At 35.3% G+C, this 22,888-nt stretch overlaps 1 protein-coding gene across 3 annotated transcripts in view; it reads right to left on the minus strand.

Moving 5' to 3' along the window:
- The window catches only part of LOC143147485 (pseudouridylate synthase RPUSD2), a 411,655-nt gene that overhangs the window by 312,665 nt on the left and 76,102 nt on the right, over nucleotides 1–22,888 (minus strand). The window contains exon 1 of one of the 3 annotated variants that reach the window (XM_076312738.1): nucleotides 11,346–12,126. The exons of 1 other annotated variant lie outside the window; for it this stretch is intronic. In XM_076312738.1, coding sequence (XP_076168853.1) covers nucleotides 11,346–11,495 — 150 coding nt within the window. In that variant the 5' untranslated portion in view covers nucleotides 11,496–12,126. Of the gene's footprint in view, nucleotides 1–11,032; nucleotides 11,145–11,345; nucleotides 12,127–22,888 lie in introns of those variants that run through there. One more of the 3 variants, XM_076312739.1, reaches the window with a different exon arrangement.

A 22,888-nucleotide genomic window follows, 5' to 3' on the forward strand; every position in this document is an offset into this window, starting at 1 on the left:
CGGTTCCTCGTTATTCGCGCGAAATCCTAAACGTAAATGTCAATCGGATCGGTGATTAAAATGGCGATCGGAGCGAGTGAATCGCGACGAGACTGGCAGATGTTCGCATTTCAGAATTAATGAATCGAAACGACGATATTCCGGCGCACTTCTTCGCTTACGCTATTTATACGTTTGCCTAATAATATATATTTGCAACGAAGTGGTGAAAATTGCAACACGGGAGCAAGATCGTCGCCGGGGTGCAAAGCACGATATACGAGCGACAAGTGTTCCAGCTCGTCGTGAACAATTTCGGCTGACGCGATGGAAAACGATACGAGATGGAAAACGATGACGCGTTTATCGTTGCAAACACGTGAAACGCCGATCTGCGGGTTCCAGTGGCGAAACAAGGGTTGTGTCAACCCCTTCGTGATTGTACTTCGATACAAAATGTTCGAATACAAGAGAATATTTATTTATATTAGGTTGTTCGGAAAGTCACTTCATTTTTTTTTTTCTTTTTGGTGAAAATCAAACACGATTTTTTTAGAGTGTATAAATATTTTATTAAATTGTATATTCTCCATTTTGGAAAACGAAATGAATTTCCGGACAACTCAATAGTATACTTCGATAGTGTGGATATTTATTTATTTTTTTTTTTTTTTCTTAGTACGCGTTGGTGTGTTTCTGGAGTGAGTATAATGATAACGTGCAACAATTAACAAAGGGGATCTCGTTGTAATATTTTCTAAAAAAAAAAATATAGTTCGAGTATGCAACAAATATGATTTCGTTGAATTTTTCTTCAGAGAGCTTATTTAATTCGTGCAGAAAAATTTAATTCAATTTAAATTAAAATGTTAATTAAGATTTGAATTTGGTTGATATATATATATGCTCTGCTTAGAAATGTTGTTCGAATTCTAACAACGATTGTGAGGAACTTTTTCAAAGACGATAATTTTGTATTTTATCTTCGTGAGAGTATTTTCAATAGTTTAGCGAAAAACAACCCTATTTATTATCATACGTGGTTGGAAGTTTTTCGAAAATAATTTTAATAATGGAAAAAAGAAGAAAAAAAGGTAAGAATGATGTGTTTGAACTCACTTTTACGAAACCTTGACAATTTACTGATACTAATCTCACGAGGATACAAAGCTAAATATAAAAATGTTAATTTTTATTTGTTTAATTTTGTTATCTGGACAGTACTATATATCTCACTTAACTGGAGACTTATTAATATTATTTTAATGAAACTGTCGTGCCAAGTAAAGTCATCTTCAGAATGACGTAACATACAAAAATACATAGCCAAAAGAAATATAGAATAACATAGTATAAAATTAATTCATAATTCGAGTTTCTCATCTGCATCTTTATATTACAAATTTTATATTTTTGTACACTATATATATTTGTCTACACTTTTATATTACATATTTTATATTTTTGTACACTATATATATTTCTCTACACTTTTATATTACATATTTTGTATTTTTCTACACTATATATATTTATCTACACTTTAATATAACACATTTTACATTTTTGCACACTGTATATATTTATCTACACTTTTATATTACATATTTTGTATTTTTCTACACTATATATATTTATCTACACTTTAATATAACATATTTTGTATTTTTGCACACTGTATATATTTATCTACACTTTAATATTACATATTTTGTATTTTTCTACACTATATATATTTATCTACACTTTAATATAACACATTTTACATTTTTGCACACTATATATATTTATCTACACTTTAATATAACATATTTTACATTTTTGCACACTATATATATTTATCTACACTTTAATATAACACATTTTACATTTTTGCACACTGTATATATTTATCCACACTTCAAAATTACACATTTTATATTTTTGTACACTATATATTTTTCTACGTTTTCTTGCCATGGTCAACAATATCAATATCAACAATTAACTGTATTTCAGTATCGTTTTATAGGCCCGAACACGTTCCAATTTAATAAATCATACTTGTACAGACTTCTATTGCAATTTCACTCGAATCGGGAAAGAATTTAAGTCGAAACGAGGAACACGTCAGTCACGTTTGCAAACTTTTGCGAATATAGATCTACGTGACGGCGAACAAAAGTTTCGCGGCCGATTAGAGGAACGTCGTCACGTCAAACGCTTCAGCCAACTCTATTATTTTTCTCCATTACTGTGTTAACCACGCTGCACACACGTCGAGGATAAAGCGAATTCTAAATTTATCACTTCGTCGACAAATTTGAATACAAAGTATACTTCTGTGCTGATAAGATTCGACGAGTTTCCAATGCCTACGACGACAAAGAGCTCACTCTTTACCCGCAAACAGTCCGTGAACTCCCATAAGTATCATTAACGTGTTTAAGATCGAGGCAAAATGAATAATTCAATCACGTCCTCCCACACGAAAATCGAAAACTCGGTTTTTCGTGACTGAATCTTTTCTAGAGCTTAGTTTCTCGATCGATTTATGTCACGTTTAATGAGAATAAATTAAATTTATATTTGACGATATATCTCACGCGTGAAAATTATTTATTAGAACCGAGATAAAGAAAAGGTAGTTTTTTCTTCGCTGTTAAAACTTCTTGAGTTTGTTCAATTGCAAAAAACCTATCCTCCATTTACCAAGAACGAAACACTAGATTTTTTATTCCATCGTCGAAATAAAAAAAAAACAAAGTGTTATTGTCAGCTGTTACTACCTGTTAAGTTCGTTCGTCGCACTGAAATGAATAATAAACACCAAGTTATCGATTGTTGTCGAGGTAGATAAAAATTCCTTCGCGGTTATAACAGAAACTATATTATTAAAAACTCTGCACAGTAGCTTTCCAGTTACTTTCAGAACTAGTACAGTGTTATTTCTGAACGAAATTTATAATATGTGTTGCATATTTACCGAAAAGAAAACGAACAAGAAGCTTTTAATAATATCAAATATGTGAAAAATATCCTCAAATGCATCCGTAACAACAAATCGTTCGACAAATTTATCTAAACACTCATAAATAATTCAAAGAGATCTCTAGCCATTGTGTCAGTGTAACGTTGTACTTTCAAATTAAAAAAAAAAAATTACAAAATACAAAATACAAAATACAAAATACAAAATACAAAATACAAAATACAAAATACAAAATACAAAATACAAAATACAAAATACAAAATATAAAATACAAAATACAAAATAAATACATAAAATAATTTTCTTTAATCGAACACTCGATCTCAGGTTTTTAAATGGAAGATAGAATCTTGTCGAGTTAATCTTGTTAAATTATCTTGTTAAGTTATCTTTTTAAGTTATCTTCTTAAGTTCTTTTAAACTTCTCTAGCCTCTCGATGGTACTCGTGTACGATGCTCGACGAAAACGAAACGAACACACGGTATCTCGCTCGAAAATCGAAGCTGGTATCTTATTCTTTGCTGATAAGTAGTAGAACATGCAAGACACGAGTTCCAGCACACCTTCTGTGTCTTTCTAGTCACATATCTTATATAGGAATCGGAAACGTTGCCTACGTAACCAGCTATGGAAACCATAAATCCGCGCCAATGAAATATCCGGAAAAGTCAAAGCGCACCGGAAGTGGCTCTGTCGGAACAATGGATAATAACTCGCTACAGAGTGAAATCGACTTTAAATGAAAGATAGAACCTTCGAGTTATGCGTTCCTCTCGTGAATATTTTATTCCAAAGTACCACGGCGCGGTAAAATTACATTGAGTTAAATTAACAAATTTCATTTCAATTTCTACGTAAAATCCATTAAATTAATTGAAATTATTCAATCTTTTTTTCCCTGCTCTTGTGTGTCTACGAGAGACGGTAAAATTATTAATGTAACTTTTTTTAGAAGTGTCGAACACCGAGTATTTGACAATTGTTTAACAATGAACAAGGTTCGGTTAAAAGGTGACCTAATAATGCAATCTTTTTTTTTATACTTTTGTGTGTCTATGAGAGACGATAAAATTATTGGTGTAACATTTTTGGACGTGTCGAACAACGAGAATTTAATAATTGTTTAATAATAAACAAGTTCGATCGAAAGATAACACTGTAATTCAATTTTATTCTTTCTGTTCTTGTATGTCTACGACGGACAATAAAATTACTGATGTAACTTTTTTTAAACGTCTCGAACACCGAATATTTAATAATTATTTAACAATAAATAAAGTTCGGTTAAAAGGTGACCTTATAATGCAATCTTCGTTTTTCTACTTTTGTGTGTCTACAAGAGACAATAAAATTATTGATGTAACATTTTCGGACGTCTTGAACACCGAATATTTAATAATTATTTAACAATGAATAAGGTTCGGTTAAAAGGTGACCTCATAATGCAATCTTCTTTTTTCTACTCTTGTGTGTCTACAAGAGACAATAAAATTATTGATGTAACATTTTTGAACGTGTCGAACACCGAATATTTAATAATTATTTAACAATGAATAAGGTGACCTCATAATGCAATTTTCTTTTTTCTACTCTTGTGTGTCTATGAAAGACAATAAAATTATTGATGTAACTTTTTTTAGACGTCTCGAACACCGAATATTTAATAATTATTTAACAATAAATAAAGTTCGGTTAAAAGGTGACCTTATAATGCAATCTTCTTTTTTCTACTCTTGTGTGTCTACAAGAGACAATAAAATTATTGATGTAACATTTTCGGACGTCTTGAACACCGAATATTTAATAATTATTTAACAATGAATAAGGTTCGGTTAAAAGATGACCTCATAATGCAATCTTCTTTTTTCTACTCTTGTGTGTCTACGAGAGACAATAAAATTATTGATGTAACATTTTCGTACGTGTCGAACACCGACAATTTGATAATTGTTTAATAATGAACAATGTTCGATCGAAATGTGACGTAACGAAATTCGGTCGCCTTTATTACTAATAATAGAAATTTTCCGGTGACAGGGAATAGTTAGACCGCAAACGGTCGGACCGCACAATTATTTGACAGCTACAACGTTTAAATGAACAACGACGCCACGTGACAGCTGAGTTGCACACGTTGACTCATGAACGCTTTCGCACGCATCGCAATATTAAGAATAATTATTGTGATGTTGGAATCGAGAAACCAACGATTCGTTCTGCTGCAGTTTTTCGGCCACGATTCCACATTAACAGAGTAACACCGTTGTTAACTGAACGTAGGAGTCAATAAATGTGAACTCAATAGAGCATAGCGGAGATTTATTAAAGAGAGCGTCGATTGATTCGAAACACAAAAACTGAGAGCAAAAAAAAAGGAAGAGTGAAATCTTGTTCCTTGAAAAGATTCTCAAGATAAATCACGAATTCGAATTTATCGAGCTCGTGTTAATATTTATAAGTTCTGAAAAAAAATTCCGGGACCGGTTATTATATTCTCAAAATGCAATGTATTATTTATCTCGACGTAATTTATGGTTCCACCTCACCGTATTTGTATAGCGATATTTTTGGCACTGTCATCAGTCAGTTTCATTATGTATTACGAGAGTTCTAAAATACTCGTGTGTTAATTAATAGTATTCTAATTATTGGTGTATCGCTTCTTTGTGTTTTAAGGAACAAACGAGTCATTTGAATGAAGATGTTTTATCGTTCGTGAGTTTTAAAGCTCGTTTTAACGACGAAGCTGAAAGAAAGTCAAATTACTTTGTTTAATTTTAAGAATTAATCCAGTTGATTGTGCGTTATTGTTCGGTGAGAAAGCTCGACGGACCGATAGCTTGAAGATTAATAATTGTCTGTAGAATTGCTCGTGCAGCAAAAAAGGTTACATTTGAGTCAATCAAAAGAAAAACTACTGACAGTTTTCCTGTCAGACGATCACTCAAGTGTCATGCTACCATGAAAGCATGAAACGTAAAAGTTTCCAGGGTATTTCCAAATTATACGATCAAACTGACAGTAGGTCTTCCAAATCGAAATAAAAGCAAAATATTACGTAGGTATAGGTCGAAAAATATTTTATTAAAAAGTTATTAGAGAAAAACAATAAGAAACTTAACATACTACAATCTAAAAACGATGAAACTGACAACGTGTCCTTCGAGTTGAAATAAAAACGAAATATATTACATAAGTATAGGTAAAAATATACTTGATTAAAAAATTATTAGAGAAAAACAATAAGAAACTTAACACACTACAATCTAAAAACGATGAAACTGACAACGTGTCCTTTAAGTTGAAATAAAAGCAAAATATATTACATAGGTATAGGTAAAAATATACTTGATTAAAAAGTTATTTCACGGTTGAGAAAAATATGTAAATAGAAAAACAATAAGAAACTTAACACACTACAATCTAAAAACGATAAAACTGACATGTCCTCCAAATTGAAATAAAAGCAAAATTACATAGGTATAGATAAAAAAAAAATACTCGATTAAAATATTATTTTACAGTTGAGAAAAATATGTAGAAAAACAATAAGAAACTTAACACACTACAATCTAAAAACAATGAAACTGACAACGTGTCCTCCAAGTTGAAATAAAAGCAAAATTACATAGGTATAGATAAAAAAAAATACTCGATTAAAATATTATTTTACAGTTGAGAAAAATATGTAGAAAAACAATAAGAAACTTAACACACTACAATCTAAAAACAATGAAACTGACAACGTGTCCTCCAAGTTGAAGTAAAAGCAAAATTACATAGGTATAGATAAAAAAAAATACTCGATTAAAATATTATTTTACAGTTGAGAAAAATATGTAGAAAAACAATAAGAAACTTAACACACTACAATCTAAAAACTATGAAACTGACAACGTGTCCTCCAAATTGAAATAAAAACAAAATTACATAGGTACAGATAAAAAAAAATATTCGATTAAAATGTTATTCCACAGTTGAGAAAAATATGTAGAAAAACAATAAGAAACTTAACACACTACAATTTAAAAACGATAAAACTGACAACGTGTCCTCCAAATTGAAATGAAAGCAAAATTACATAGGTATAGATAAAAAAAAAATACTCGATTAAAATATTATTTTACAGTTGAGAAAAATATGTAGAAAAACAATAAGAAACTTAACACACTACAATCTAAAAACAATGAAACTGACAACGTGTCCTCCAAGTTGAAATGAAAGCAAAATATATTACATAGGAATAGACAAAAAAAAAATACTCGATTAAAATTTTATTTCACGGTTGAGAAAACTACAAACGGACGGAAAAATATTTAATTTTTGCAATCAGGGAACGTTCTAGCACTGTTAGTTCAATTCGTACGCGCCCTGTACAGTCGAGCTGTTATTCCAAGCGATCTGTGAGTCACCGTGTTCTATAAAGTTGCACAGCTATTAAAAGAAAAAAGTGACAGTAACAACGCACAGACTGTGGCCGATAATTCCGCGTTTATTTGTTTTCTGCATCCTTGGAAACTCTCGGGGCTACCGCGTGCAATACTCGACGTGATTACCAAGAACCAACAGAAGTATGTAACCGCAATGCAAACGAGGGATCAGCGAGGATCTCCGAGGCCGATAAAATTTGTTCGGATGAAAAATTATATAATCGGCTACGACAACATCAAAGGTGAAGACGCGAGCGTTTACGAGCAACGCTGACAATAATTAACACTCGTCCCGGTGGCGAGTCTCGATTCTCTCGAATAGCTGCACGCGTTGAAAAATGCAACGACCCGGACTCGGAGACGAGCGCGCGATTTTATTCGAACAACAAGTGCATAAAATCGCTGCACAACGATTTATTCGCAACGTTTACACGGTCGAATGAAATTCGAATCGTACGTTGCGAATCATAATTTCATCTTACGGACAGAAAATTGTCGTTTTTACACCGAATAAAATACCTTTCAGATGTACAAATTAAATAAATCTTTTCTTTCTATTTTTTTTTTCTTTCTTTTTTTCGAAATTTATAAATCATACGAACGTATAAAACGTTCCTTCCCCTTTATTCGAAATTTGTATGTAAATGAATATTTTACTCGGTTTAGCAAATTAATATTTAGATTGTGCTGGTAGTTGGAATTTTTTCGAGGCAATTTTATTCAACGTGTTATTATTTTTTGTGGAAAATTCGTACGTTGGAAGTAATGTAAATCGTTTTTAATTAGTGTAAATTTGTATGTATGTTGAATCTAATATTATAGTAGTGAATATATTTCGAGACAAACGTGGCTAAAATCGAAGAAAGATTTCTAGGGAATGTTAGAGAAAGATTCGAAATGAAATTAATTCAGAGATAAGGAAAAGTATTAATTGATAGAATTTATATGATTTAAGTGAAGTGTGAAGAGTGCAGAAACGAAAGATAGAGATACTTTTGATTGTGAGGATAAAAGAGGCTGCAGAAAGTTGACAGATTGAATATTTTGCAACTTTTGTTTCACGAGTCAGTGACACGTGCCCCTGAAAAGTATTAAAATTTCAGATCGATTCGAATAAAATGATGTACAAGAGCACGTGTCTGTTAAAAGTGTGGTGCAACAGAATAGAGTCAATTTGCATAACACGGTGGCGTCAGAACGGCCAAGTAAATAATGACAAGAAAACTAATTTCATAAATGACACGGTTTTTTTTCATCCTGTGTGAAACGAATTGAATAGGAACTTCCAGCCGAGTTACAGAAAAACACGAAGCTCAATTTACATAGAATATGTGTGAAAATCGTAAGCATGATTAATGAAATCCTCATGCAGCTACTTCCTACACATTGAAACGGTTGCAGTTTCCAAGTAACCTTGGAATAATTGTTTAATATATTTCGTACTCCGTAAGTTTTTAAGACGACCAACTACGTCAATGATTCTGTAATTATTTCAAAGTTAATACGAACACTTTTAATTATTCTCTCTATCCTTGACGACTGTCTGAGCCTTTCGAAAGACAAAAACTGATCCATTCCATAAGATGAAAAGTGGAGAAAATTTGTAAAAATAAAATAAATAAATAAATAAATACAACTCTTTTTTTCCTTTCGATTCAATTAATCGTGTTCGATTATTTCGAAGAATTCAGGTTTGTTAATTTGTCAAAAATGTGTGTAAGGTATATCGATACGATGTATAACAGAATGATAAACATTCAGTCAGAAAATTTAAACGAAATTGAAAAATTTGCAGAAAATTTACCCGAGCAATTTGACCTATGAGTTCTATATTCTGTTGTTACTCCTAATTGTACTAATTTCTCGAAATGTTATCAACCTTATCAATCTTATCAAACTTATAATCTCCCTGATTGTCAACATTCGATTAAATTTATCAAAGGAAACTCTGATGTATATTCAAACAATGAGGTAATCGAAAGCAGTGTAAGACAAAATTATAGTGTAAAAGAAACTTATGAAAGATGATTTTTATAAAAACAATATTTCGAAGACACGTTTGAATGACTCGAACGATTCAGAAAATAAATCAATTTTATCACAGTCTGATTTATAACGACTGAAAGTCGTTAATATCAGGTAAAATAATGAAAGAATTTATTCGAACCACAAAATTATTTCAACCTCGAAACTACAAAATAAAAATGGAAGGAAAATAATGATTTAAATTGGTTCTTTTTCGTGAATGTTAAAACACGAGTGTCGTGATCGTAATAGATCGAATTTTTGCAAAAGAAAAATAACGATCGAAGGAAAACAGTGATCGGAATTCATTCTTTTTCGTGAATGTTAAAACACGAATGTCGTAATCGTAATACGTCGAAGACAATGATCGTGCAAAAGGTCGTGTACATTAATTATTTATTCTGCATTATTTCTGTCGTTTCGTGGTAATTTTTCGCACCGTAATACACGGTAGAAAAATGTTAACTTATCCAAGAGCCTCGAATGCATCGATAGATATGCTTGGCCATCGTTTTTTAAAAATATTATATATTCAAAGGATCCCCAGCCAATAACATTATCCATCCGTTCATTTATTCATTTATACCGGCATCGACCGACACAGTCATCACCTATACTTTCCTGTGAACTTTAGCTAGATAGTTATGTAACTTAAACATAATTATAATTTTTTTTTCCCAGCTCGATTCTTTTTCACAATATCCTTTAGTTAGTATTAATATCACGATTGCGTAAGATCGAAGATATGTTTATCTTTACCTTTCGTACAGTTGGCTCCGATTTTCATTGTTTTCCAACGTGCAATTTGCAAGAAACAAATAAGTTAATTTCTCTGTATATTCGTTGTTTCGTTCACGCGTTTACAGAACTTTACAACAAAGGTTATGATAGATACGTTAATCCTTTCGAACAGATTTAATTAATCTCCTTTACAATTTTTCAATTTTGAATAATTATTAAATACAAACTGTACCGATTACTAAACATCACTACGTACATCGAAGAGGATCGTTCGCATAATTTCATAAATACAATCTACTTGTTACTTGCACTTTGGATTGTTACTTTAAACGAGTCAACGATCTGTAAAATTTTACCGTTTTCGTGTAAATAAACATTCTTGATGAAAATACGTGCAAGTTCAAAGACACTGTCTCTGGTACACTAAATGAAAATAAATTTCCAATTCTACCGAATAACGATTCTATATTACACTCAGATCACCATGCAAAATTGACATCGTTGCTAATAATTAAAATATTGAGTTCTTCGGAAAGTCATTTCATTTTGTTTTCTTTTTTGAAGAAAATGAAACACAATATTTTTAGAATGTACAAACATAATTTTATTAAATTACCCATTCTCCATTTTGGAAAACGAAACGACTTTACGAGCAACCCAATACATCATCCATCTACCAAACATAATCCCCCCTCTGTGTAATTCAAACGTAAGCAAACATCTGTTACTCCAACATTTTCAGAAACCGCGAAGAAGCTACAAACATCTACAAGAATCGAAATATCGCCCGATCTTACGTGAACGAACATCAATTTCGAAACAATCGAATAAACAAATTCCAAAGATTCGAGTAACTCTGTTACGTGTCCCCTGTAACACACTTACCGCATCCATGACGCAATGACCATAATCTTACCCTCCCGATAAAGCTATAGGCGACCTCACAGTACCGAACATCGATCACACGTAATCACTTAATTGAGCCAAAATTGAACAACGAGAAAAAAAATATCACAGATCCGTGACACGGGTCCGATATCAACCGCGGTGAAACGATCTGGTGGCGGAACACGGCTCTTCTGGTCAATGAAAAAAAAACCCCCGCGTCCCTTCCCCGTAGGTGGAGAAAGGATTGACGGATCCCCCGACGGTGGTTGAACGGGTCGATAATCGAAAGAGAGGGTGAACAGGCTCCTACCTTTCGCGGTTCGGGGGCGTAGATCCCTGGCAACGGTGCCAGCAGGTGCAAACCGGGATTCGGTATGCCGGAAGCGGGATGTCCAGGCGGTATCGGCAGCGGCACCAGCTTCAGGCCCCAGGGTAGGTACCAGGGCGCCGTGTGGTGCATGATCGCGGCACGATCGTGTGTAATTCCACTGTACGGCGGGAACAACGCGCCAGGATGCGTTGCGCGGGACCGCGAGTCGAGCTGCTCACTTGGTGTGTCACGGGGTCTCTCGTGCGCGAGACGCTCGGTGAGACGAGGTGTGTACGGTTGGGACAGAGAGAGAGATAGATAGATAGAGAGATAGAGAGATAGATAGATAGAAGAGAAAAAAAATAAGAAGAACGGGCCTCGAGCGGGAAGAAGAACGTGTTCGGGACGATCGAGGCGAACGAAACAGGATTCGGGATCACGTTGGCATCTTCCGTGAAAACGTGTTTCGCGGGAACGCCGATTTCCTTCCACCGGGATCGATATCGTTTCTCACCCCCCCGTCGCGTAGCGGGAATCCTTGCGATCACACGCGCGGCGAGCACTCTGCGGTGCGCACTGACGTCATCGTGGTAACGCTCGGTTTCGGGGTACACGATCGGTGGTAGTTTGTATGCTTCTTCGTGTATCGTACGTTCGACCGAGCGGTGTACACGAGGATCGTGGTAAACGGTGATCGCGCAGTCACGGTGACCGAGACGCGAGAGACCGAGCGTACGAGTAACGATACGTGAACGAAAACACCCGACGTGCTCAGCGTGAGCGCGCGGCAACGACTGATCACCGATCGAGCGTCGACGCGCGAGCACATGGCCGCGGCTACCCCCACCCCTCCCGGCGCGCACGGGCTGCTTCTAGGCCGCCAGACGCTTGCGAGCACCACACCCCCGCGGCCACCCCATTTCCACTGATCCCCGGTACAACCGTTTGATACGTTTGACTTTACCCCCACCCCCACCCCCGTCGCCCGTCAGCCCCCGCGGGTGAGCTCCTTTCTTTCCCGAGCCGTTGTTTCCTTTCCGTTCTGCGCTTCTTTCGAACGCACGCGTTGTCGCGTTCCCGTTCCCTCTCAGGTAGGCACCGTTTAACGAGCGGAATGGGTAACGCTCGGCAACATCGATTGCCGCGTACGCGGCGTGTGTGAAATCGTTTGCCGCGCAACGTCCACCGGCCCGGTTCTCTTCCAGTATCGGAATACAATTAATGAATTTGATAAGTGTATGTGTGATTCAAAGTTCACATTTTCGACAGTTCATTTTTTTGAGGAATTTCTGTATTAGGTAATTCTGTGTTGGGTAATCCACTGGAAGAATTATATTAGATCCGTACAGTGCTGGTTTTAGAATTTGTGAAATATTTAGTTTCGTGTTATTTAATATCATTTTGACAGCTAATTGTTTAAAGGAATTTGTATAGTATTAGATGTTGTTTACTATAGCTCTATATAGCCACTCGAGCTACGTGTGTGATATGTGTACAATAACGCTCGGTTTACCAAAGTTTCTCTAATTTTACCTTATTTTTGTCACAAATGTACAATATTCTCACAATACTTTTAATTCCCAATAAATACAATTGAATGTATATAAACTGAATTATTAAACCATGACCAAACGAATGTAAAATGTTTCGCTATTTTATCAACCAAAGTTTCTCAATTTTTATCAAAACCATCTTAACCTTAATGTAGTTCCATATTTGTCACAATTATAAAATAAAATACTCTCAATCAACAATTACAATCAAGTATATTTAAACTGAATTATTAAACCATGACCAAATGTAAAATACTTCCTCTATTTTATCTACCAAAATTTCTCCACATTCATATAGTAAAAGCCATCTCAACCTTAATGTACTAGATTATTCAATAAGTGTTATCGTTCGATAAAATGAAACACTTATCGAACACAAACAAAACTTATCGAACCATCTACGATTTTCATATTTGTCCCAAAGAATAAAATAAAATACTTTCAATTCTCAACAACTACGAGTGCACATAAACGGAATTATTAAACCACGTAACGAACCTAAAATGTTGCAGTTCACCGTTTGGTGTACCCAGTCGTAAAAATATGCGACGATCTCAGTTCTGACCGCAACTAACGACGCACGCGGCACGTCTTTCCGTCGTAAGTGGTTAACGAGCAGAATGGCTCGATTACCGCGAACACTCAACGTGTGAAACAACTTGTCGCGTTATCGTCCATACCAGAAAATTCCTCGACAAAAAACGAATCGAAACTGTCGAGGACAGATTTCCCATACGCGTCTTCATTTTCGAGAAAATCGATCCCGAAGACACGTTGGGGCACCATCGTGACGACATCGTCGCGCCCGGTGCAACAAACATTTTTCACCGTTAACTCGAAAACGGGACCTCCTTTGAAAAAATCCTATTCCACCTTTTTCTCTTATTTCTTCACGTAGAATAACCTCCGCCTCTTTTCACAACCCAATACGCAACATTCCGCGCGTTGCTTCACCGTACCCTCTTACCTTTACAAGGAAAGCTTGTCGCGAAGTTAAATATTATTTCTTCGTTCGTGGTCTCCGTATTCGTATACCCAGGAAATGGAAAATTAACCCGAAGGTGAAACTGTTGGTCTTGTTTTTCGATACAAATTGCATCTACTATTCGAGCGAGTAGATAGCGAGACAAACGATCGGGAAGATCTCGAGCGGCAGCGATTGAAACCGCAGAGTGGCCGCGATCGAAAATTTAATTTCGTACTGGATCCGCGTAAAAGTTTCGCGCCTCGATCGCCGCGGATTCGTGCGTATAAATTATTGCCAGATTAAATAACCGCGCGTTCGTTCGATCGAGGAATCGTCGACGATTAAATTACACGGCAATTTCATCGACTCGTTAGAAACTCGGTTACGGATTCGCGCGAATTATTTACATTCTCATTAAATATAATTGCCATCGGACGGGTGCAATCTAAAATTGGACACACACCGGGGGGATCTAACCGTATCTAACTTCGCGGACGGAGGATACCCGTAGACTATCAAACGAGATCCCATATTACGACGATCCTCCCTTAACGAATAATATATTTATCGATGGTGGCTTTCCTGATACCAACGAACGTAAACTCTGTAAACGAGCTCGGTTAAAATGCCATCAATGAAAAAGCGAGTTGTTGTGAGCAACCCCCCCCCCCTTCTTGACGAAAAAAAAAATTACACGGTAGTTTTTTCATTTGCTGTGTCAACACGAGAAATTTGCGATACGTATTAACCAGAACGTAATGTTACAGGTTGGGACAATAATGACGTACGATGGATTGTATAAACGAAGTTATTTCGACAGAATTGAGTTTATTAACGATAAATGTGGTATGAAAAATTTTCAAGATAATTTATTTTTGGAGCGTTATTTTCGGAGCTGAAAAGTCTTTTCCAAGCGAAATTTTAAGAAAGGAAATAAATCACGGAGAATGTTTCTCAATTATTTAATTATCGAGCAAATTTAATCTAATTGTAGAATTTATTTCGAGCTGAGGTTTTAATAGTAATAATTCAGTCACAGCTCACCTCTTATATATTGGCGTACTTTTTATATGTATCTATAGAAATGTATATTTATGTCTCTGAATTTGTGCAACAAAATTGTTTAGAAATAATGAGAATTTTAGCCACAGTAGTTGCTGCGTATAAATTATTGCACTCTGTGTTTGTTTCTAAATATATGTACAATTTTGGGTAAAGATGAATAGATTTAGATTTAGAGTTATTTTAGATATTTTATTGTAACATGAAAATAACCACTGCGATGAATGTTCATAATTCAATTTCGACGGCGAATAAAATCAACACATTCTCATTTGGTCGTGACGTTTATGCAATTGAATAATGAAATTGTTATTTGTTCATCGTGATATATTTTATAGTATAAATTAAATTCTAATTTTTATGGAACGAGTCAAGAATGTGATTAGTAAAAAATAAAAAATTGTTCATGTTTTATTCGTTATTAGAAACTTTCCTTAACAAATTGAAAATTAAATTGTTATTTGTTCATCGTAGTATATTTTATAGTATAAATTAAATTCTAATTTTTACGAAACGAGTCACGAATATGATTAGAAAAAAAAAATAAAAAATTGTTCATTTTTTATTCGTTATTAGAAATTTTTCTTGACAAATTGAAAATTAAATTGTTATTTGTTCATCGTGATATATTTTATAGTACAAACTTAATTCTAATTTTTATGAAACGAGTCACGAATGTGATTAGAAAGAAAAAAGAAAAAATTGTTCATTTTTTATTCGTTATTAGAAACTTTCCTTGACAAACTGAAAATTAAATTGTTATTTGTTCATCGTGATATATTTTATAGTACAAACTTAATTCTAATTTTTACGAAACGGAGTCACGAATGTGATTAGAAAGAAAATGAAAGATTGTTCATTATTTTTTCGTTATTAGAAATTTTGTATTAGATCAAAATGTATAGTATTCTCAGCTCCGTCCCAAGTTCGAAAAATTTTCGTAAACGGTCGCGAATGTCGATCGTGACACGCCGCTACTTTGAACGCACAGTTTTAAAGCAGTCGCTATTGAAATGGCTTCCGACGCTATTAAAACCGGGCAGGAATGAGAGGCATCGGTAAACAGCAAGTGCACCCGGTGCCGTATGTTAAAGCAAATATTGATGAACAAACGTTCGTACGCTCAGAAACGAACGTCGAATATTAATATTAATGTGACGTCATTACACTTGCTGATCGCGGCCCTATTGCTTCGCGCGGAGGTGACCATGCGGTGGATAAGTTTCACAGACTTTCCACCACTGATTTACCAACACGTTGAATTTGCAGATTTGTTATGAATTCAGACTCTGATTTTCGATACTCGAAAGCAACAACGACAACAATAATACGATTTCGTTGCGCTGAAATTGTATATATAAAATAAAATATTTAGTTGAGGGAAGAAATACACGAAAGTAACTACAAGTATAAATTTACAGTACTCATATATGTACTAATAACCTCGAAAACAATCCAATGAGAGTACTGTGAAATAAAATATAACGAAAAAGAGAAAAGAAAAAATGGATCGTATACAGTAATAGATAAATATAATATACGTATAGAGCATTATGTTTTTTTTTTGTGCAGAATGTATTAAATAAATTATACTGGATCAGTGTATGATTATTGGACTGTAAAAATAGCTATAATGAAGTAAGGTAGATGATTTATATGAACTTTTTGATTGTTTTTATAACCCCTGTCTACCATCGAACTAGGTAACTACAAGTTATGAAACACCCTGTATATGAATTCTAAGTACGAAAGTTAACGATTTAAACAATACAAGTAAATTACTATATAAGATTAGAGAAAGTGAATACACGTTGAAACGAGACATTAGAATGGTTTAACTCTCGTCAGCCAAACGAGTCTATTGAAATTATAGTTAACCCTTTGGATGTTGCAGAGACTTATGAGCGATCAGTCGATCAATGGGCTGCTTGCGGTGAATACTTATGAGGATTAGGCGAATATGCTAACGACCGTAATTATGGTATTTCCACGCACTCCGTCGAGCAGTCAAATCGTGGTATACACCAAATACGATCCATTTATTATTAAACTATCGAGAGTCGAGACTTGTTCCTACCCCAGTGAATTTTACTTTATCTTATCAGAAATATTATTTCACCAGAAATACCCATTTTTATTTGATCAGAAATACACAAATCTAAATACAGAAACTATCGATCCATAATCAATACAAAAATTAAGAAATTAACAACTACAGAAGAATTATATGTATATTAGTAACACAAGGAGTGCATTAATTGAAACTATCGAATAAAAAAATTGCAAAATTTTATTTCTAACGAGACAGAATCGTGTTACCAATACACAATGATCTCGCAGTCTGTACTAATTTGTTTCTCCTTGAAAAATTCGCGATGAAAATTTGTTGCAACAAATCGAAAGACGAACGAGAGAGTAGAATGGGTTTGTTGGTAAAAATGTTCGAATCGAACGAATTGCAAACCACTGCAACACCTCGTAGGAAGAAAATGTAGATTTACAGCACTCTTAAGAAAAAGAAAAAACAAGTAATTCGCGAGACAACCCCGTATAGAAGGAAAAGGGAGACCAAGAACGGTAAACACAGCGACCGTAAATCGACGACTGAACCTCGATTCTACGAGTAGAGCGAAGGAGACCGAATACACCAAGGGAACGCGTTTCTGAACAAAGAATAAACATTAGCTGAACGGACGAGCGATTTTCATCGCCGTTTCGTATCGCCACCGTGGTTCTCCAGTCGCAATCCACCGGAATGGAAGGGATGTACTCTGCTCGAGAACGAAACAAGCTCACGACATTGAATCGATCTTACCGAATAATAGGAAAAATAGAGAAAATTTCGAATAACGTATAAAAGATAAAGATCTTCCTTTCGTTATTGCTCGAATAAAAATTGAAATTCGAATTGTACGTCGTATCGAACGATAACCATCGTTATTGATTATTTTTAGTCGCCTGATTGATAACTACCGGTTTATTCGTTAGAGAAATTCGTTAATGATTGTGGACTGAATAGTTATCTACAATAAGGATTCAACTCGTTCATAACGAAGAAGTTAACACGACGTCAATTCTAAATTTAAAGATTGAAAAATGTATTATATGTTTATCTCCGGGTAAAAAATGTATTCCGTGTTTCTCTAATCGCTCAGTTTTTTCATTTCTTTTTAGTTGCTTCCTTTCTTAATTTTTTCTTAATCTCCCAATTTCTCAATTCTTCTCCTTAAATTTCTAGTTTCTCAATTTATTAATTTCTCAATTTTTCTTAACTTTCTAATTTCTCAATTTTCCTTAATTTCTTAATTCCTCAATTTTTCTTCATTTCTTAATTTTTCAATTTTCCTTAATTTCTTAATTTCCCAATTTCTCAATTTCTCAATTTTTCTCAATCTATTAATTTCTCAATTTTTCTTAACATTCTAATTTCTCAATTTTCCTTAATTTCTTAATTTCTCAATTTTTCTCAATTTATTCATTTCTCAACGTTTGTCCACTATTTCTTAATTTCCTAATTTTTGTTCTCAGTTTCATCATTTTTAAATTTTTAAATTTTTACATTTCTTAGTTTCTTCATGTTTTTTTTCTTAATTTTTTAACCTTCTTCTCCACTTCTTAATTCCTTCATTTTTGTTCCCAATTTCTTAACCTTTTCCTCCACTTCTAAATTTCTTCATTTTTCTTCTCAATTTCTTAACCTTCCTCTCCACTTCTAAATTTCTTCATTTTTGCGCTTAATTTCTCAACCTTTCTCTTCGCTTCTTAATTTTCTTTTCAATTATTCTTATCGAAATTCCACCGCGAAGAGCAAAATTCGGTCGAGTGAACCGTGAAATTGTGAATGGTTTCACGTGGAACCATGAAACCGTGAAACCGTGAATGGTTTCACGTGGAAGTTGGAAATTCGAGTCGAATCTTGCGATATGGTCCACGCGTACCACCCCCCACCCCCACCCCCCACCCCCCACCTATCATACACCGCGTTCAAACTTATTCGAAAGTTGGTCTTTTCGCGAAGAAAAAAAAAAAATTAGATTCCCGGGCGTCTCTTTCGACCGATAGGATTTCGTTCCGTCTGAACTGGAAGGCTTCCTTCGACCCTGCTTTGTATGCGATACGTATCACGTTCACAGGGATTGATTGCCACTGAGGGTTGGTTTGTTCATTCAACGAAGCAGTAAAATAGCAACTGAACGACTCGGTTTGTTTTTTACTCTTTTTATTCAGGACTTCGCCATTCTCCCGATCGTTTTATGTTGACGATGGGTATCGATTAATCTTGACAAGTAAGATGAGAATGCCCTCTATAGCGTACACTGTATTGCGAGTACCAAGGCACGATAATTTGAGGTTAGGTTGCGAAACAGTGCTTCGAAACATTGTATCTTTCTGTATCTATTCGAATCCTTACTATAGTCCCTCTTTGAGTCCCTAATATAGCTCCTCGTTGAGTTCCTAAAATGTTTCCAACTCGTGCAAAATAATTGCTCAAAATACAGACTTTCTTTGGACGCTCAAAAATATTTAAAAAATTCACTTGCACTTTCATCATCAATTTCGTATAGAATTTTGGCCTGCTATAATCTCTCTTTGAGTCCCTAATATTGCGCCTTTTTGAGTCTCTAATATTGTTCTTTCAGTCGCTAATATAGCCCTTCTTTGAGTCTTTAATATAGCTCCTCTTTGAGTCCTTAATATAGCTCCTCTTTGAATCTTTAATATAGCACCTCTTTGAGTCCCCAAATTTTTCTAACCCGTGCAAAATAATTGCTCATAACATAGAGCAATTCTTTAGCCCCTCTTTAGACCTTCACAATATTTAAGAAATTCCCTTTCATTTCCATGGTCAATTTCGTACACAATTTTGGCCTACTATAGCACGTCTCTGAGTCCCTGATATAGTCCATCTGAGACCCAAATATAGTCTCTCTTTGAGTATTCAATATTGCTCTTCTTTGAGTCCCTAATATTACCCCTCCTTAAATACTTAATATAGCCCCTCTTTGAGTCCATAATATAGCACCTCTTTGAGTCCATAATATAGCACCTCTTTGAGTCCATAATATAGCACCTCTTTGAGTCCATAATATAGCACCTCTTTGAGTCCCCAAAATGTTCTAACCCGTGCAAAATAATTGCTCATAACATAGAGCAATTCTTTAGCCCCTCTTTAGACCTTCACAATATTTAAGAAATTCCCTTTCATTTCCATGGTCAATTTCGTACACAATTTTGGCCTACTATAGCTTCTCTTTGAGTCCCTAATATGGTCTCCCTAATATAGTCTCTCTTTGAGTCTTTAATATTGCTCTTCTTTGAGTCCCTAATATTGCCCCTCTTTAAATCCCTAATATAGTCTCTCCTTGAATAGTTAATATAGCCCCTCTTTGAGTCCATAATATAGCACCTCTTTGAGTCCCCAAATTTTTCTAACCTGTGCAAAATAATCATTCATAACATAGAGCCATTCTTTAGCCCCTGTTTACACCCTCACAATATTTAAAAAGTTCCCTTTCATTTTCATGGTCAATTTCGTACACAATTTTGCCCTACTATAATCCCTCTTTGAGTCTCTAATATAGCCCCTCTCAGTCTAATATAGTCCCTCTGAGTCCCTAATATGGTCTTTCTTTGAGTCTCTAATATGGTCTCTCTTTGAGTCTTTAATATTGCTCTTCTTTGAGTCCCTAATATAGACCCCCTTTGGGTTCATAATATAGCCCCTCTTTGAGTCCCTAATATAGTCCCTCTGAGTCCCTAATATAGTCTCTCTTTGAGTCTCTAATATTGCTCTTCTTTGAGTCCCTAATATTGCCCCTCTTTAAATCCCTAATATAGTCTCTCCTTGAATAGTTAATATAGCCCCTCTTTGAGTCCATAATATAGCACCTCCTTGAGTCCCCAAATTTTTCTAACCCGTGCAAAATAATTGCTCATAACATACACCTTCTTTAGACCCTCACAATATTTAAGAAATTCCCTTTCATTTTCATCGTCAATTTCGTACACAATTTTAGCCTACTATAGTCCCTCTTTGAGTCTCTAATACAGTCTCTCTAATATAGTCCCTGAGTCTAATATAGTCCCTCTGAGTCCCTAATATGGTCTCTCTTTGATTCTCTAATATTGCTCTTCTTTGAGTCCGTAATATAGACCCTCTTTGGGTTCATAATGTACCCCTTATTTGAGTCCCCAAATCTCTCTAACCCGTGCAAAATAATTGCTCATAACATAGACCTTCGAATCCTCGCAACATTTAAGAAATTCCCTTTCATTTTCATCGTCAATTTCGTACACAATTTTAGCCTGCTATAGTCCCACTGAGCCCCTAATATGGCCTCTCTTTGACTCTCTAATATTGCTCTTCTTTGAGTCCCTAATATAACCCCTCTTTGGGTTCATAATATACCCCTTATTTGAGTTCCTAAATCTTTCTAACCCGTGCAAAATAATTGCTCATAACATAGACCTTCGAATCCTAGCAACATTTAAGAAATTCCCTTTCACTTTCATCGTCAATTTCGTACACAATTTTAGCCTGCTATAGTCCCTCTTTGAGTCCCTAATATAGCCCCTCATTCAATCCCTAATATAGCCCCTCTTCGAGTCCCTGATATAGCCCCTCATCGAGCCTCTAAACTACTCCTAACCAGTGCGAAATAATTGCACGTTGCAACACGGGGGTAGGAAAATGTAAATCGCGCCCCGAGGTTGGAACGAGTTTCAAATTCCACGGCCGCGAGTTATTCGCAGTCCTGACGGTTACACCGGACAGCGAAACGTAACGTTTCCTGGGCTCTCTGTGTATCGATTTTTCGCGCGTGTGGTCGTCACAGGTAAACGTAACGGCATCGTCGCGACGTCACGGCGATTTCTTCCGAGGGGATTCAAGGTTTCCATCGCGGCGATATTGAACTGCGCCGCTCGCGAAAGGGGCGGCGCTTGATTTCGAACCGCGGGATTTCGCGCGCGCGTTATTCCATATCGGTGTTACGCGATGTGTTACGCCGCGTTACGTCGCGCGTTACGCAAAAACTCGCGTGACGAGTCCCGTGTCAATGACTGAGGAAATCTCGCGCCTCGATACCACGCGCCACGGCTGTCCGGATATCCTTCGATCTTTGAATAATGACCCGGGCCAGGCAGATGTCGATGGCGATACGACACTCGAAACGATGTTGCGAATTACCACCCACCGACACTTTTTACGACTCACTTCCCAGACCCGTCTATTTCTTTCGTTTTGTTTCGCGTTACATTTAGTCGTTCCGTGTATACAATGGTACGTCGATTTTATCCACGTTTCGATCATCCGGCACAGAATGAATCACGTATTCGTGCTACATACGCACGCGTGTTACGGTGTTTTGTACATGGAGTTTAAAAATTGCAACGTCGACGATGTTTTAGAATTTTTGGACGTTGGTAAATTGTGACCGAGGATGGAAAATTGGGAGTGACGAAATTATTTTACTTTTATTGGTAAAAGTAATCGAGGATGGAAAATTGTGAGTGATGATATTAGTTTGTTTGTTCTTGACAAAAATTATGTCAGAGGTGAATTACGTATTTAAACTACGTGGATAATGATGTTTGAAAATTTTTAAATATTGGTAAATGTAATCCAGAATGTAAAATTGTGAGTGACGATTAAGTTATTTTATTTATTCTCGACAGAAATTATATCACGATTGTTGAACATTATAAGAGACACTGATTCATTTTATTCGATGTACACCGACCATTTTTATTAACGCGCGCTGAAAACGTTATAATAATAACATTAAATTAAGTATCAATTAGTTTGACTTTTTTTCCGGTAAAGATCAACATTATAATCATAATAACAGGTTTCTCTCGCGGTCGTTCGTTTTTAATACGACGACCTTTTGATCGAACGTTTTTAAATTATTTACCATTTTTTCGTCATACCTGAAGAAGCTCGAAACGTTCTCGAAATA

Source organism: Ptiloglossa arizonensis, chromosome 5 (genome assembly GCF_051014685.1).
Source record: "Ptiloglossa arizonensis isolate GNS036 chromosome 5, iyPtiAriz1_principal, whole genome shotgun sequence".
Taxonomy (NCBI): domain Eukaryota; kingdom Metazoa; phylum Arthropoda; class Insecta; order Hymenoptera; family Colletidae; genus Ptiloglossa; species Ptiloglossa arizonensis.